The sequence below is a fragment of the Scyliorhinus canicula genome, chromosome 19 (genome assembly GCF_902713615.1).
Source record: "Scyliorhinus canicula chromosome 19, sScyCan1.1, whole genome shotgun sequence".
Lineage (NCBI taxonomy): Eukaryota > Metazoa > Chordata > Chondrichthyes > Carcharhiniformes > Scyliorhinidae > Scyliorhinus > Scyliorhinus canicula.
The window spans coordinates 315,310-329,352 of record NC_052164.1 but is presented as its reverse complement, the minus strand read 5'-3'; the positions used below and the strand labels follow the sequence as shown (position 1 = coordinate 329,352).

The 14,043-nt window shown below is 50.5% G+C and overlaps 1 protein-coding gene and 1 pseudogene across 1 annotated transcript in view; both read left to right on the top strand.

Moving 5' to 3' along the window:
- Nucleotides 1-14,043, top strand: part of coasy (CoA synthase) — a 99,539-nt gene that overhangs the window by 55,641 nt on the left and 29,855 nt on the right. The window contains exon 7 of the mRNA XM_038779773.1: nucleotides 557-654. Coding sequence (XP_038635701.1) covers nucleotides 557-654 — 98 coding nt within the window. The remainder of the gene's footprint in view (nucleotides 1-556; nucleotides 655-14,043) is intronic.
- Nucleotides 8,057-8,261, top strand: LOC119954582 (annotated as a pseudogene).

Sequence of the window (14,043 nt, the reverse complement as noted above, 5' to 3'; positions counted from 1 at the left end):
ATCCCGCCACCAGCGAACAGCCAGAGAATTCCGGCCTCTCTGTCTCATACACAACCAGACCTGGGAGTTAGCAAACAATCAGGAAGAATGCTACAGGGCAACACAAGTAGGAGCCGCTCTTTTCTGCTCTGCAAATAAATAAATCCTGTGATCTTTTGGCACAACATATTTTAAGAACATAAAATCCCTCTATCATCATCTATTCATCTATGGATAGTATCAATTTTCTTCCCCAGGGAGTAAAAAGAGCTGACAGCATTGTTAAATCAATCTAACTCTTGTCACAAAATGGAGATTAAAATGATTGCATGTGATGTGTTAAAACATTGGGCAGAATTTTACGGTCCTTCCCACAGGTTGAATTTTCCGTTTCCGTCAAAATCAATGGATTTTTGAATGGTTTATTGCACCTTACACTCCACCGTGACGAGGCTGTAAAATTCCATCCAGTGTTTATTGAAACACTCGGTATCACACCATGGGAACTGTAATGACTTTACTTTGTACACCACCTACGTCTGAATTTCTTAAAATGCTACTTTGTCTTTCTTGTCAGGTAAGACTGTATGTGTGGTGGATGCAGCAGTCCTGCTGGAAGCTGGCTGGATTGATATGGTTCATGAGGTTTGGGTGGCTTTAATGCCAGAAGAGGAGGTGGGTTCTATGTATTTGCATATAGCCATCACTGATTACAAAACCTCTTTCTTAATAACTGACACTTCAATTATTTAACATGGTTTGATGTTCCCAATGTTTTTTTTTAAAAATAATTTTTATTGAAATTTTTACAAAATATAAACATCTTAACTCTATTAACATACAACCGCGATAACACCCCAAGAACAATACCCCCCCAACTTCAAGAGCAACTTCAAACAAAAGGAAAAAGAAAAAAAAAACAAACAAAAGATCACCCAAACAACAAAAGGGAAAGAGATAGCACCCGCCACATCACGCCGACCCATGTGCACTGTTCTCCCTCCCCCCAATCCAAACCCCCCCCCCGGGTTGCTGTTGCTATCGGCCTATTTCCCTACCGTTCCGCCAGGAAGTCCAGGAAAGGCTGCCACCGCCTGAAAAATCCTTGTACTGATCCTCTCAGGGCAAATTTCACCCTCTCCAATTTAATGAACCCGCCATATCATAGATCCAGGCCTCCACGCTTGGGGGCCTCGCATCCTTCCATTGGAGCAAGATCCTCCGCCGGGCTACTAGGGACGCGAAGGACAGAACACCGGCCTCTATCGCCTCCTGCACTCCCGGCTCCACTGCCACCCCAAAAATTGCGAGTCCCCAGAATGGCTCGACCCTGGATCCCACCGCCCTCGACACTGTCCTTGCTACCCCCTTCCAAAACTCCCCCAACGCTGGGCACGCCGAAAACATATGGGCGTGGTTCGCTGGGCTCCCCGAGCACCTAGCACACCTGTCCTCTCCTCCGAAAAACCTACTCATCCTCGACCCGGTCATGTGGACCCGATGCAGCACCTTGAACTGTATGAGGCTAAGCCTTGCACAGGAAGAGGAGGAATTCACTTTCTCCAGGGCATCCGCCCACGTCCCCTCCTCAATCTCCTCACCCAGCTCCTCTTCCCATTTACCCTTCAGTTCCTCCACCGAGGCCTCGTCTACCTCCTGCATTACCCGTTATATGTCCGAAATCCTCCCTCCTCCAACCCACACCCCCAAGAGTACCCTGTCCCGTACCCCACGTGGGGGCAACAAGGGGAACCCCTCCATCTGCCGCCTGGTAAAGGCCCTAACCTGCATGTACCGAAACATGTTCCCGGGGGGAGCCCAAACTTCCCCTCTAACTCCCCCAAGCTCGCGAACCTCCCCTCCACAAACAGGTCCCTCAATCTCCTAACCCCTGCCCTGTGCCAGCCCAGAAATCCGCCATCAATGCTCCCTGGGACAAACCGATGGTTCCCCCGTATCGGGGCCTCCATCGAGCCCCCCATTTCTCCCCTGTGCCGTCTCCATTGCCCCCAAATTTTGAGGGTAGCCGCCACCACCGGGCTCGTGGTATACCTCGTTGGAGGGAGCAGCAACGGCGCCGTTACTAGCGCCTCCAAGCTCGTGCCCACACAAGACGCCGCCTCCATCCTCTTCCATGCTGCCCCCTCCTCGTCCATTACCCACTTACGCACCATCGCTGTGTTGGCAGCCCAATAGTACCCACAGAGGTTGGGCAATGCCAGCCCCCCCCTATCCCTGCCACGTTCCAGGAACACTCTTCTAACCCTCGGGGTCCCATGCGCCCACACAAATCCCGTGATACTCCTGTTGACCCTCCTAAAAAAGGCCTTCGGGATAAGGATGGGAAGGCACTGGAACAGGAACAAAAACCTCGGGAGCACCGTCATCTTAACGGACTGCACCCTCCCCGCCAGTGACAGCGGTAACATCCCACCTCTTAAACTCCTCCTCCATCTGCTCCACCAACCTTGTGAGGTTGAACTTGTGCAGGGCCCCCCAGCTCCCAGCCACCTGGACCCCTAGGTACCTGAAGCTCTTCCCTGCCTGCTTCAATGGGAGCCTACCAATCCCCTCCTCTTGATCCCCTGGATGTACCACAAACACCTCACTCTTGCCCAAGTTCAACTTATACCCCGAGAAACCCCCGAATTCACTAAGAATACTCATCACCTCCGGCATCCCCCCCACCGGGTCCACCACATACAGCAACAGGTCGTCCGCGTACAGCGACACTCGATGCTCCTCCCCACCCCGCACCAGGCCCCTCCAGTTCCCTGACTCCCTCAATGCCATAGCCAGGGGCTCAATTGCCAACGCGAAGAGCAAGGGGGACAGGGGGAACCTCTGTCTCGTCCCCCGGTACAGCCGAAAGTACTCCGACCTCCTCCTATTTGTGGCTACACTCGCCATCGGGGCCTCGTAGAGCAGCCTCACCCACTGGATAAACCCCTCCCCAAACCCAAACCCCCAACACCTCCCACAAATACTCCCACTCAACCCGATCAAAGGCCTTCTCCGCATCTAACGCCACCACTATCTCCGCCTCCCCTTCCACAGTCGGCATCATAATAACGTTAAGGAGCCTTCGTAATTTGTATTCAGCTGCCTTCCCTTCACAAACACCATCTGGTCCTCATGGATGACCCCGGGCACACAATCCTCTATTCTAGTGGTCAGGATCTTTGCCAGCAGCTTAGCATCGACGTTCAGCAGCGAAATCGGCCTATATGATCCGCACTGCAGAGGGTCCTTGTCCCGCTTCAGGATCAAGGAAATCAGCGCCCGTGACATAGTTGGGGGCAAAGCCCCCCCCCTCCCTTGCCTCGTTAAAGGTCCAGACCAACAGGGGGCCCAACAGGTCCAAATACCTTTTATAAAATTCAGCCGGAAACCCATCCGGCCCCGGCGCCTTCCCCGACTGCATGCTCCCTATCCCTTTGACCACCTCCTCCAGCTCGATTGGCGCCCCTAGTCCCTCCACCTGCTCCTCCTCCACCCTCGGGAATCGCAGCTTGTCCAAGAAGCGCCCCATTCCACCCCCCTCCACCGGGGGTTCCGACCGGTACAGTTCCCCATAGAAGTCTCTGAAGACCCCATTAACATCTACCCCCCTCCGCACCACTTTCCCAGCCTTATCCGTCACTCCCCCAATCTCCCTGGCCGCGCCCCGCTTTCGGAGCTGGTGTGCCAGTATCCTGCTCGCCTTCTCCCCGTATTCATACACCGCCCCCTGTGCTTTCCTCCACTGAGCTTCCGCCTTTCTGGTAATCAATAGGTCAAATCTGGCCTGAAGGCTACGCCTCACCCCCAGCAATCCCTCCTTTGGGGCCTCCGCATATCTCCTATCCACCTGCACCATCTCCCCTATCAGTCTCTCCCTCTGCCTCTGCTTTCCCCCTCTCCCTAGGGGTTCGAATGGAGATCAATTCCCCCCTCATCACCGCCTTCAATGCCTCCCAGACCGTCCCCACCCGGACCTCCCCGCTATCATTGGCCTCGAGGTATCTCTCAATACACCCCCGGACCCTCCCGGCCACCTCCTCATCTGCCAGCAGCCCCACCTCCAAGCGCCAGAGCGGACGCTGGTCCCTCTCTTCCCCCAGCCCGAGGTCCATCCAGTGCGGGGCATGATCTGAAATGGCAATGGCGGAGTATTCCACATCCTCCACCCTCAAAACCAACCCCCTGCTCAGGACAAAAAAAATCAATCCTCCTGAAGCATGGCCACATCCAGGTTATCAGCCGGATCCGAGGGCTCCCTGCCCCCCTCCCCTGCCGATTAGCCATACCCCATCCCTTGTCCACCCCGGGCCAGCGTCCCTCGCTCTGCCAGTTTCCCACGGCGGCAATAAGCCTTATGTACGTGGGAGAAAAACGAGTATTCCCTGGCCCTTGGCCTCGCAAACCTCCAGGGGTCCACCCCCCCCATCTGGTCCATGAAGCCCCTCAGCACCTTAGCCGCCGCAGGCCTCCTACCCGTCCGGGACTTGGATCGATCCAATGGGGGATCCAGTACTGTGTTGAAGTCCCCCCCCATGATCAGGCCCCCCACCTCCAGGTCCGGAATGCGGCCCAACATACGCCGCATAAACCCCGCATCATCCCCATTTGGGGCGTAAACATTCACCAACACCACCCGCTCCCCCTGCAGCTTGCCACTCACCATCACATATCTCCCGCCACTGTCAGCCAACACATTTAACGCCTCAAACGATACCTTCTTCCCCACCAGGATCGCCACCCCCTTACTCTTCTCATCCAGCCCTGAGTGAAAGATCCACGGTAGCATGGTGGTTAGCATCAATGCTTCACAGCTCCAGGGTCCCCGGTTCGATTCCCGCCTGGGTCACTGTCTGTGCGGAGTCTGCACATCCTCCCCGTGTGTGCGTGGGTTTCCTCCGGGTGCTCCGGTTTCCTCCCACAGTCCAAAGATGTGCGGGTTAGGTGGATTGGCCAGGCTAAATTGCCCTTAGTGTCCTAAAAAATAATGTTAATGGGGGTTGTTGGGTTACTGGTATAGGGTGGATACGTGGGCTTGAGTAGGGTGATCATTGCTCGGCACAACATTGAGGGCTGAAGGGCCTGTTCTGTGGTGTACTGTTCTACAAAAAAAAAAAAAAATACTTGGCCCACCCATCCCTTCCTCAGCCGAACCTGGTCCGCCACTCTCAGGTGTGTCTCCTGAAGCATGGCCACATCCAGGTTATCAGCCGGATCCGAGGGCTCCCTGCCCCCCTCCCCTGCCGATTAGCCATACCCCATCCCTTGTCCACCCCGGGCCAGCGTCCCTCGCTCTGCCAGTTTCCCACGGCGGCAACTACCCCCCCCCCCCCCCCCCCCCCCCCCTCCAGCACCCCCTCCAGCACCCCCTGCGTCCTCCAGCTCCTTCCTGACCGTTTCAGCAGCAACCCGGTACCCCCCCCCCCCTCCCCAGGCTAGGACTCCTCCTAGCCGCGCCCCTCCCTCCACAGCACTCCCGTGAGCCAGCTAACTTCTGCTGACCCCGGCGACTCCCGCCCTACCTTCGGCTCCTCCCCACGTGGGACTGCCCCTCCTCCATTGTGCCCGTCAACGGGTCCCCCCTCCCCCCGCTCTTGCGCGGGAAAAGAAAACAGCCAGCAACGACCCGCGCTTCTCAGCCCCGGCCCCGCCCCCACCATCTCCCAGCTCGGGAAACCCGCAGAAAGCCCGCGCTTTCGCCCTGCCGGGCCCCGCCTCCTCCAGGGCCACTCCCATTGTCAGTCCCCCCCACCAGCTCCCCGAACTCCCCGTTTACCCCTCTGCCCGAACCCGTCCACCCGATCCCTGCTTAAAAACCCATATAGAAAAAACAGTACGACATTACCCCACCCACCCTAAGGCCAACCCACTTCTTACACTAAACCAAGCAAATACAAATACAGTATTATACAACATCCCCCATCCTAGAACCTCAGTTTGAGTCCAATTTCTCGGCTCGCACAAAGGCCCACGCCTCCTCCGGGGACTCAAAATAATGGTGCCGATCCTTATAGGTGACCCACAGACGCGCCGGCTGCAACATGCCGAACTTCACACTCCGTCTGTGGAGCACCGCCTTCGTCCGGTTAAATCCGGCCCTCCGCCTCGCCCCCTCCGCACTCCAGTCCTGGAAGATCCGCACCTCCGTGTTCTCCCACTTGCTGCTCCGCTCCTTCTTGGCCCACCGGAGCACACACTCGCGAACCGATGAAACCTCACCAGCACCGCCCGCAGCGGCTCGTTCGGCTTGGGCCTCCTAGCCAGAATTCTGTGGGCCCCCTCCAACTCCAGGGGCCCCTGGAAGGACCCAGCCCCCATCAGCGAGTTTAGCATAATCACCACATAGGCCGCTAGGTCCGACCCCTCCACCCCCTCCGTGAGGCCCAGGATCCGCAAATTCTTCCTCCTCGACCGGTTATCCAGCTCCTCGAACCACTCCTGCCATCTTTTATGGAGCGCCTCGTGCATCTCCACCTTCCCGACCACGGCCACGACCTCGTCCTCCCTTTCGGCGGCCTGCTGCTGCAGCTCCCGGATCGCAGCCCCCTGGGCTGTCTGGGTCTCCATCAGCTCCCTGTTAGTTACCTTCAGGGACTCCAGCAGCTCCAACTTCAGCTCCTGGAAGCAGCGCAGCAGAGTTGCCTGCTGTTCCTGGACCCACTTCCTCAGCTCCTCGAGGTCTCCGCCGGCCACCATTTTATCTTCCTGCCCCTGTTTTTCCAGAGGTGCTTTCTTCGGCTTTTTCTCTGCCCCACTCCTGGTCCAGACCATGGGACCATTGGGGTCGACTACTGCCCTCTTCCCCCGTTGGGGTTTGCCGCTACAGCTCCATTGGGGGCCCTGAAAAGAGCCCCAAAGTCCGTTCACCGCGGGAGCCGCTGAATGTGCGGCTTAACTGCTCAGCGCCGCCACCGGAAGTCCTCATGTTCCCAATGTTATGCACTGGATAATTTCATTATTCCTTATTAAATGCACACAGCTTTGATATTCAAGGTCATGGTGATTTTTAAAATATATAAATTGCTGGGATGTGGATGTCGCTGGCTTGGCCGACATTTATTGTGCTGCTATCGATGATCTTTTGAACTTTCCTGTTTTTGCTTTTTTTCCTTTCATGCCAGGTCGAGGGTGAAAGTTGAACTCTGAACCACTCTAGATTGGGTCAAAATTACTCAGGAAATATATTCAATATTTTTTCTTATAGTTTTGTACCTCTTGTATTAATATGTGCAAATAATATGTGATTCATTTACATGAACGTACCTTGCGAATTGATTGCAATTTCCATCCGTCCTAAATTAGCTGATTTTACTACAGCAGTCATGGGCACACTGCATTTCTTTTATAGATATTGAATTATTGGTCAAAGTCTGAGATCTGGTACAGTGTTGTCAGGTAATAGAGATCTACAGCACAGAAAAGGCCCTTCAGCCCATTGAGTCTGCACCGGTCAACAATAACTACCTAACTATTCTAATCCCATTTTCCAGCACTTGGCCTTGTCTGCCTTGACATCACAAGTGCACATCGAAATACATCTGAAATGTTCTGAGGGTCTCTGCCTCCACCACCCTTTCAGGCAGTGAGTTCCAGACTCCCACCACCCTCTGGGTGAAAATATTTTTCCTCACACCCCCTCTGTACCTCCTGCCCCTCATCTTAAATCTCTGCTCCCTGGTCATTGATCCCTCCACCAAGGAGAGAAGGGGAAAAGTTTTGTCCCGTCTACTCTATCTATGCCCTTGATAATTTTATACATCTCAATCATCCCCCCCCCCCCCCCGCCCGAGTCTCCTCTTCTCCAAGGAAAACACCTCCAGTCTATTCAATCGCTCTTCATAGCTAAAACTCTCCAGCCCAGGCAACATCCTGGTATATCTCCTCTGCACCTTTTCCAGTGCGATCACATCCCTCCTATAATGTGGATTCCAGAACTGCACACACTACTCTAGCTGTAGCCTAACCAAGATCATCATGATGCAGATAATAAAAATTAGTTGTGTTCAGTTGTCTTCATAGAGAGGGCACCAGAACTGTTGGAAACCATCTACTGGAATATTTAATAATTGTGTACAGGATCCCTTATCAGCCTTTAGGCTAAGATCAAGTGTGAAATCAGTGGTAATGTCTGTTCCTCTTAGCTTGGGTCTAATATGACTCTTTGTGGGGACCATCAATTCAATTTGATTGATTTTTGAAACAAGCAAGGAGGGATTAAGGGCTTGCCTTTTCCAGTTTGCGCATTGGCTTTGTAACATTTTTTAAAAATGCAGGATTGCTAATGAGTTTGAGGGGAAATGTTTGCCCTATTATTTTATGTTTGCTCGTTTATGTATTTTCTTTTCATGTACAGAATGATCTGTCTGAGCTGCACGCAAAACAATACTTTTCACTGTACCTCGGTACATGTGACAATAAACAAATCCAATAACCCAATCCAAAAAAAATCTGCCCAGTGAAATGTTTATTATTTTTGCTCCCATTATCAACTTTCTTGTTATCCGTTGTGATCAGCTTCTATTGTCCAGTAAACTACAGTTAAAAATCTTTGTTCAGATTTTAAAATTTTGTAACAATTTACATCAGTGGGAAAGAATGATATAGCTCACACTGGCAGCTGAGAGTTCTTTTCTTGCTATCCACAACTGAGCAGGAGGCAAATGAAAGGATCTTATGGGTTGGCTCTCCTAAAAAAAATAGCTTTTACACAAGTACATTAGGAGCGGGAGGAGGCCATTCAGCTCTTGCAGCCTGTTGTGCCATTCAAAAAGATCATGACTAATCTCGATATGCCTCAAATCCACTTTGTCGTCCTCACCCCTCGATTCTCTCGTCAGTCTAACCACGCATTGAATGAATCCAATGACCCAGTCTCCTGCTTTCTGGGGGAGAGCACACTCTACATACTAACTACTCTTTGAGAGAAAGAAATTCTTCTAATTTGTGCGTTAAATAGTAGTTGTGTTATTCTTAAACTATGTCCCCTGATTCCACTCTCCCCCACAAGAGGATCCACCTACCCAAACATATCCCCTCAGAAACTTATAGGTTTGTTTTTCTATAAATTTAGTGTACCTAGTTATTTTTTTTCCAATTAAGGAGTAATTTAGCGTGGCCAATCCATCTACCCTGCACACCTTTTCGGGTTGTGGGGGTGAGACCCACGCAGTCATGGAGAAAATGTGCAAGCTCCACACAGACAGTGACCCAGGGCTGGGATCGAACACGGATCTTCGGCGTTGTAAGGCAGCAATGCTAACCACCGTGCTGACCTAGAATCTTATATGTTTCAATGAGATCACTTCTCATTCAGTCATAGGGTCAGGCAGCGCAGAAAAGGCCCTTCGGCCTATCGGGGTGGGGGGGGGGGGGGGGGGGGGGGTCAGGGGTTTTGGAGGTCGGCCCACAGGTTGGGCCAGGCCTGCAGGAATTGGGAGGGTGTTGGGCTTCAATGGGGGAGTAGGACATGTGGGGGCGGGGGGAGCAGTGGGGACAAACTTCAGGTTGAGCCTGAGGGGGAGGGTGACAGACCGAGAGGATTTCAGACTTGGGGCAGGGAGACCTGCAGGGGTACAATTGAAGTGGATTATAACTCTAGCCCCAACTTTCGACTACCTTAGATTGGAGCACTCTCTCACCATCAGCCTCGCCTGCGTTCAAGGCAGCAACTTCACACAGACTCTTATTTTGGGTCTGAGAAAGTGAACCAAGTCCCCCCCAAGAAAAGTAACTATTAAGAGATATTACTTTTTGGATTTGTTTATTATCATGTGTACCGAGGTACAATGAAAAGTATTGTTCTGGATACAGTCCAGATAGATCAGGGGTGGGCAAACTACGGGCCGCATGCGGCCCGCCAAAGGTCTTTATGCGGCCCACTAAGATCAAGTCATTAAAAAAAATTTAAAAATCTTTTTTTTTTTAATTTATTTTTTAAATTTTTATTTTTTTTAATTTTAAGGTTAATGGGGGGGGGGGGGCTGTTGGGTTACTGGTATAGGGTGGATACGTTGACTTGAGTAGGGTGATCATTGCTCGGCACAACATGTGTTTCATGTGAAGTTTCTACTTTAAAATATTAATTAATAAAAATTAATTGCTTTTTTTTTCTTTAAAAACCTTTTATTTTGGCTATTTTAAATATTAATTATTTTACTTAATATACTATGCGGCCCTTTAAAATTGTGAATTTCTGAATGTGGCCCTTGCACGGAAAAGTTTGCCCAGCCCTGAGATAGATCGTTCCATACATGAAAAAAACATAGGGCAAAATAAGAGCTTGCCTTTCAGGTGTTATTCAACATAGTTCTTAGGCCTTTTTAATCAAAAAACAAGCTTTATTCTACGAATTTGGTTTAACATTTTTATAAACACATACAGTAAGCATTTTTATCAACTACAAACATAAAGACCCCACACAGCTATAGTACTCTATGTACAACCCTTAATAAATATCCCCTTTAACTGTTCCAATTCAATAATAAGATCCCATAAACCAAAAGAACCCTTTTCAAAGGTGTAGCCCAGCATACGGCACTCTTACTGTCTTTAAGACTTGTTATTGATACACTTATTTCCTTGTTCAAACAGCAGGTTTGAATTCCTTCCGGAAAGCAGTTATCTCTGTTAAGTTACCAAGTAGTCTGGAAACAGCTTCTAAAATAACGATAGAGAAACCCTTCTTTTCAACCTGTGTAGTACAAAACCAGTTCCAACTCAAAACAAAAGTAAAACCAACTCCAAGAGCCACAGCCCAGCTCCACCCACACAATGATATCACTAAAGCCATGTGATGACACAAAAACATTTCTTAAAGGGACATTCCCATGACACTACTCAGTCGAGATGATGTGTGAAGAGATCAGTTCAGTCCATAAGAGGGTTGTTTAGGAGTCTGGCAACAGTGGGGAAGAAGCTAGAAAGCGTGTCAAATAATTTGTTGGCCAAGTCATGACTAACCCGGGGTCTCTCTTCAAAAATTGTTTCTTCCCACTTTCAGAAAATATAAGAAAGATGGGTTCTTATGCTGGATACAGAAGACTACAAGAGGCATTATACTTTACCAACTTATTTACAAGTTTATGACAAAACTATTTAACAGGCAATACACTTTGAAGTGGATAAGTACATTGCAATGTTAAGATAAAAAATAGGATAGAATTTTACGGTGTCTGGGTGGGCGCAGGTCCGACCCGGGAGACCCTGAAATGGTGTCTGATGATGATGGGCAGACATCCCGACGTCATTGTGCACTCACGCAATATTTCACTCAGCAGGCACGGATCGGCGGTGCAGCTATCAACAATAAGGGATGCAAATAATGGGATTAAAACCCCAATTTCCCCGAATTTAACATTGTTGGTGCAATCTTAAGCTCGTCTCGTGGGCAGGCGGACCAACTGAATTTGTGACTTTCACATTCTTGGGCAGGATAAAAGTCGGCTGAGGAGTTAAGCGTTTGTCGGGGTGATGTAATTTAGTGTTTTGGAGTATTGATGAATGTTTTCTGTCTTGGGTAAATGAGAGTGTGGAGCTCAACCAACATTTCTGTCCTCTGGCACCAAAGGTTTGGGTCCTTGAGGGAGCCCCATTAGCCAACCTGCTGATAGGTATTGTCTATTTGACACAGCACCTCCTTTGAGGAGGAGGAGGAGAGAGAACCGAGAATGAGGAGGCCTGGTGGTTTCAGAGGTGCAAGCACAGGATAGTCAGGGACAGTAGAGAGGGCAAGGAGACCACCCCACAGAATGCACCACTACCCAGGAGCCAGGGTTTACAGGCAGCGACGAAAGCTCCAGCTTTCAAGGGAAGCCATGATGAGCATCTGCCAGATGATTGGGCCTGAGATAGCCTTCAATTGTTTGGGAGGACACCCAATGCCAGTGGCTCTGAAGGTCATGGTGGCACTAAACCTTTTTGCCTCCAGATCCTCGGAGGGAACTATGGCTGATTTATGTGGAATCTCTCAGTCAGCTGCACACAGCTGTGTCACTGACACCCGAAGAAGTCTTACAACACCAGGTTAAAGTCGAACAGGTTTGTTTCAAATAACTAGTTTTCGGAGCACTGCTACTTCCTCAGGTGAATCACCTGAGGAAGGAGCTGCGCTCCAAAAGCTAGTGATTTGAAACAAACCTGTTCGACTTTAACCTGGTGTTGTAAGACTTCTTACTGTGCTCACTCCAGTCCAACGCCGGCATCTCCACATCATGGGGACCACTGACACCCTGTTCAAGAGTGTGAGCAGATTCATTCATTTCAGGACAGTACAGGTCAGCCAGGCTGAGCAGGTGGGTGAGAGGATTCACAGCCATTGAGCGGTCCCCTGCATCATCGGTGCCATTGATTGCACCCTTGTGGCCATCAAGGCACCAGCTCGCCAGCCGGGTGCCTTTGTGAACAGAAAAGAGCTTCACTCGATAAACATTCAGAGTGTATCTGACCACAAGACCCAGATTCTGCAGGTGTAGGCAAGGTACCCTGGCAGCTTGCACGATGCATATATTCTTTGTCACTCACAGATGCCCAGGCTGTTCGCTGCCCCAGCTTGTCCAGACAGGTGGTTGATTGACGACAAGGATTACCTACTGAAAAGATGGCTGATGACGCCTTTCAGCAACCAAAAAAAAAAAGTTAAAGTACCCAATTTTTTTCCAATTAAGGGGCAATTTAGCGTGGCCAATCCACCTACCCTGCACCTTTGGATTTGTGGGGTGAGACCCACACAGACATAAGAACATAGGAACTAGGAGCAGGAGTAGGCCATCTGGCCCCTCAAGCCTGCTCCACCATTCAATGAGATCATGGCTGATCTTTTGTGGACTCAGCTCCACTTTCCGGCCCGAACACCATAACCCTTAATCCCTTTATTCTTCAAACAACTATCTATCTTTACCTTAAAAACATTTAATGAAGGAGCCTCAACTGCTTCACTGGGCAAGGAATTCCATAGATTCACAACCCTTTGGGTGAAGAAGTTCCTCCTAAACTCAGTCCTAAATCTACTTCCCCTTATTTTGAGGCTATGCCCCCTAGTTCTGCTGTCACCCGCCAGTGGAAACAACCTACCCGCATCTATCTTATCTATTCCCTTCATAATTTTATATGTTTCTATAAGATCCCCCCTCATCCTTCTAAATTCCAACGAGTACAGTCCCAGTCTACTCAACCTCTCCTCGTAATCCAACCCCTTCAGCTCTGGGATTAACCTAGTGAATCTCCTCTGCACACCCTCCAGTGCCAGTACATCCTTTCTCAAGTAAGGAGACCAAAACTGAACACAATACTCCAGGTGTGGCCTCACTAACACCTTATACAATTGAAGCATAACCTCCCTAGTCTTAAACTCCATCCCTCTAGTAATGAAGGACAAAATTCCATTCGCCTTCTGAATCACCTGTTGCCCCTGTAAAGCAACTTTCTGTGACTCATGCCCTAGCACACCCAGGTCTCTCTGCACAGCAGCACGGGATGAATGTGCAAACTCCACACGGACAATGACCCGGGCCTGGGATCAAAACCGGGTCCTCAGTGCCGTGAGGCAGCAGCCCAGGGTCTGAGGAAAGATACAACCACTGCCATGTATCCGCATGGGCTGTGGTAGAGAAGACCATTGGGCTGCTGAAGATAAGGTTCTAATGCCCTGCAGTATGTGTCATTCATTCGCGTGGTCAGCTGCTCCCTTCAAAACCTTGCTCTTGGGGACAACTTCTGAACAGGAGGTCAATGATGCTGCTGTACCTGCCTCAAATGTGGACACCAACAAGGACTCAGATGCTGATGCTAGGCATCAAGACGGCGAGGGCAATGAGGCTGCAATGCGGAACCTTCAAGGGAGCAGGGGCACTAGGGATGCTCTGATCCAGCAGCTCTTCAGACAGGTACTGCCCTGCCTTCTCACATCACCATCATCCCAAACACACAACACTCATCCATTTTATGAGATCTCTGAAATGCAATGCTTAGTCTCACACCAATGCAGCACACATGACAATTCTGGCCTCGGGTGACTGTGTGGAGACTGCCCCGTGTCTGCGTGGGTTTCCTCCGGGTTCTCCAGTTTCC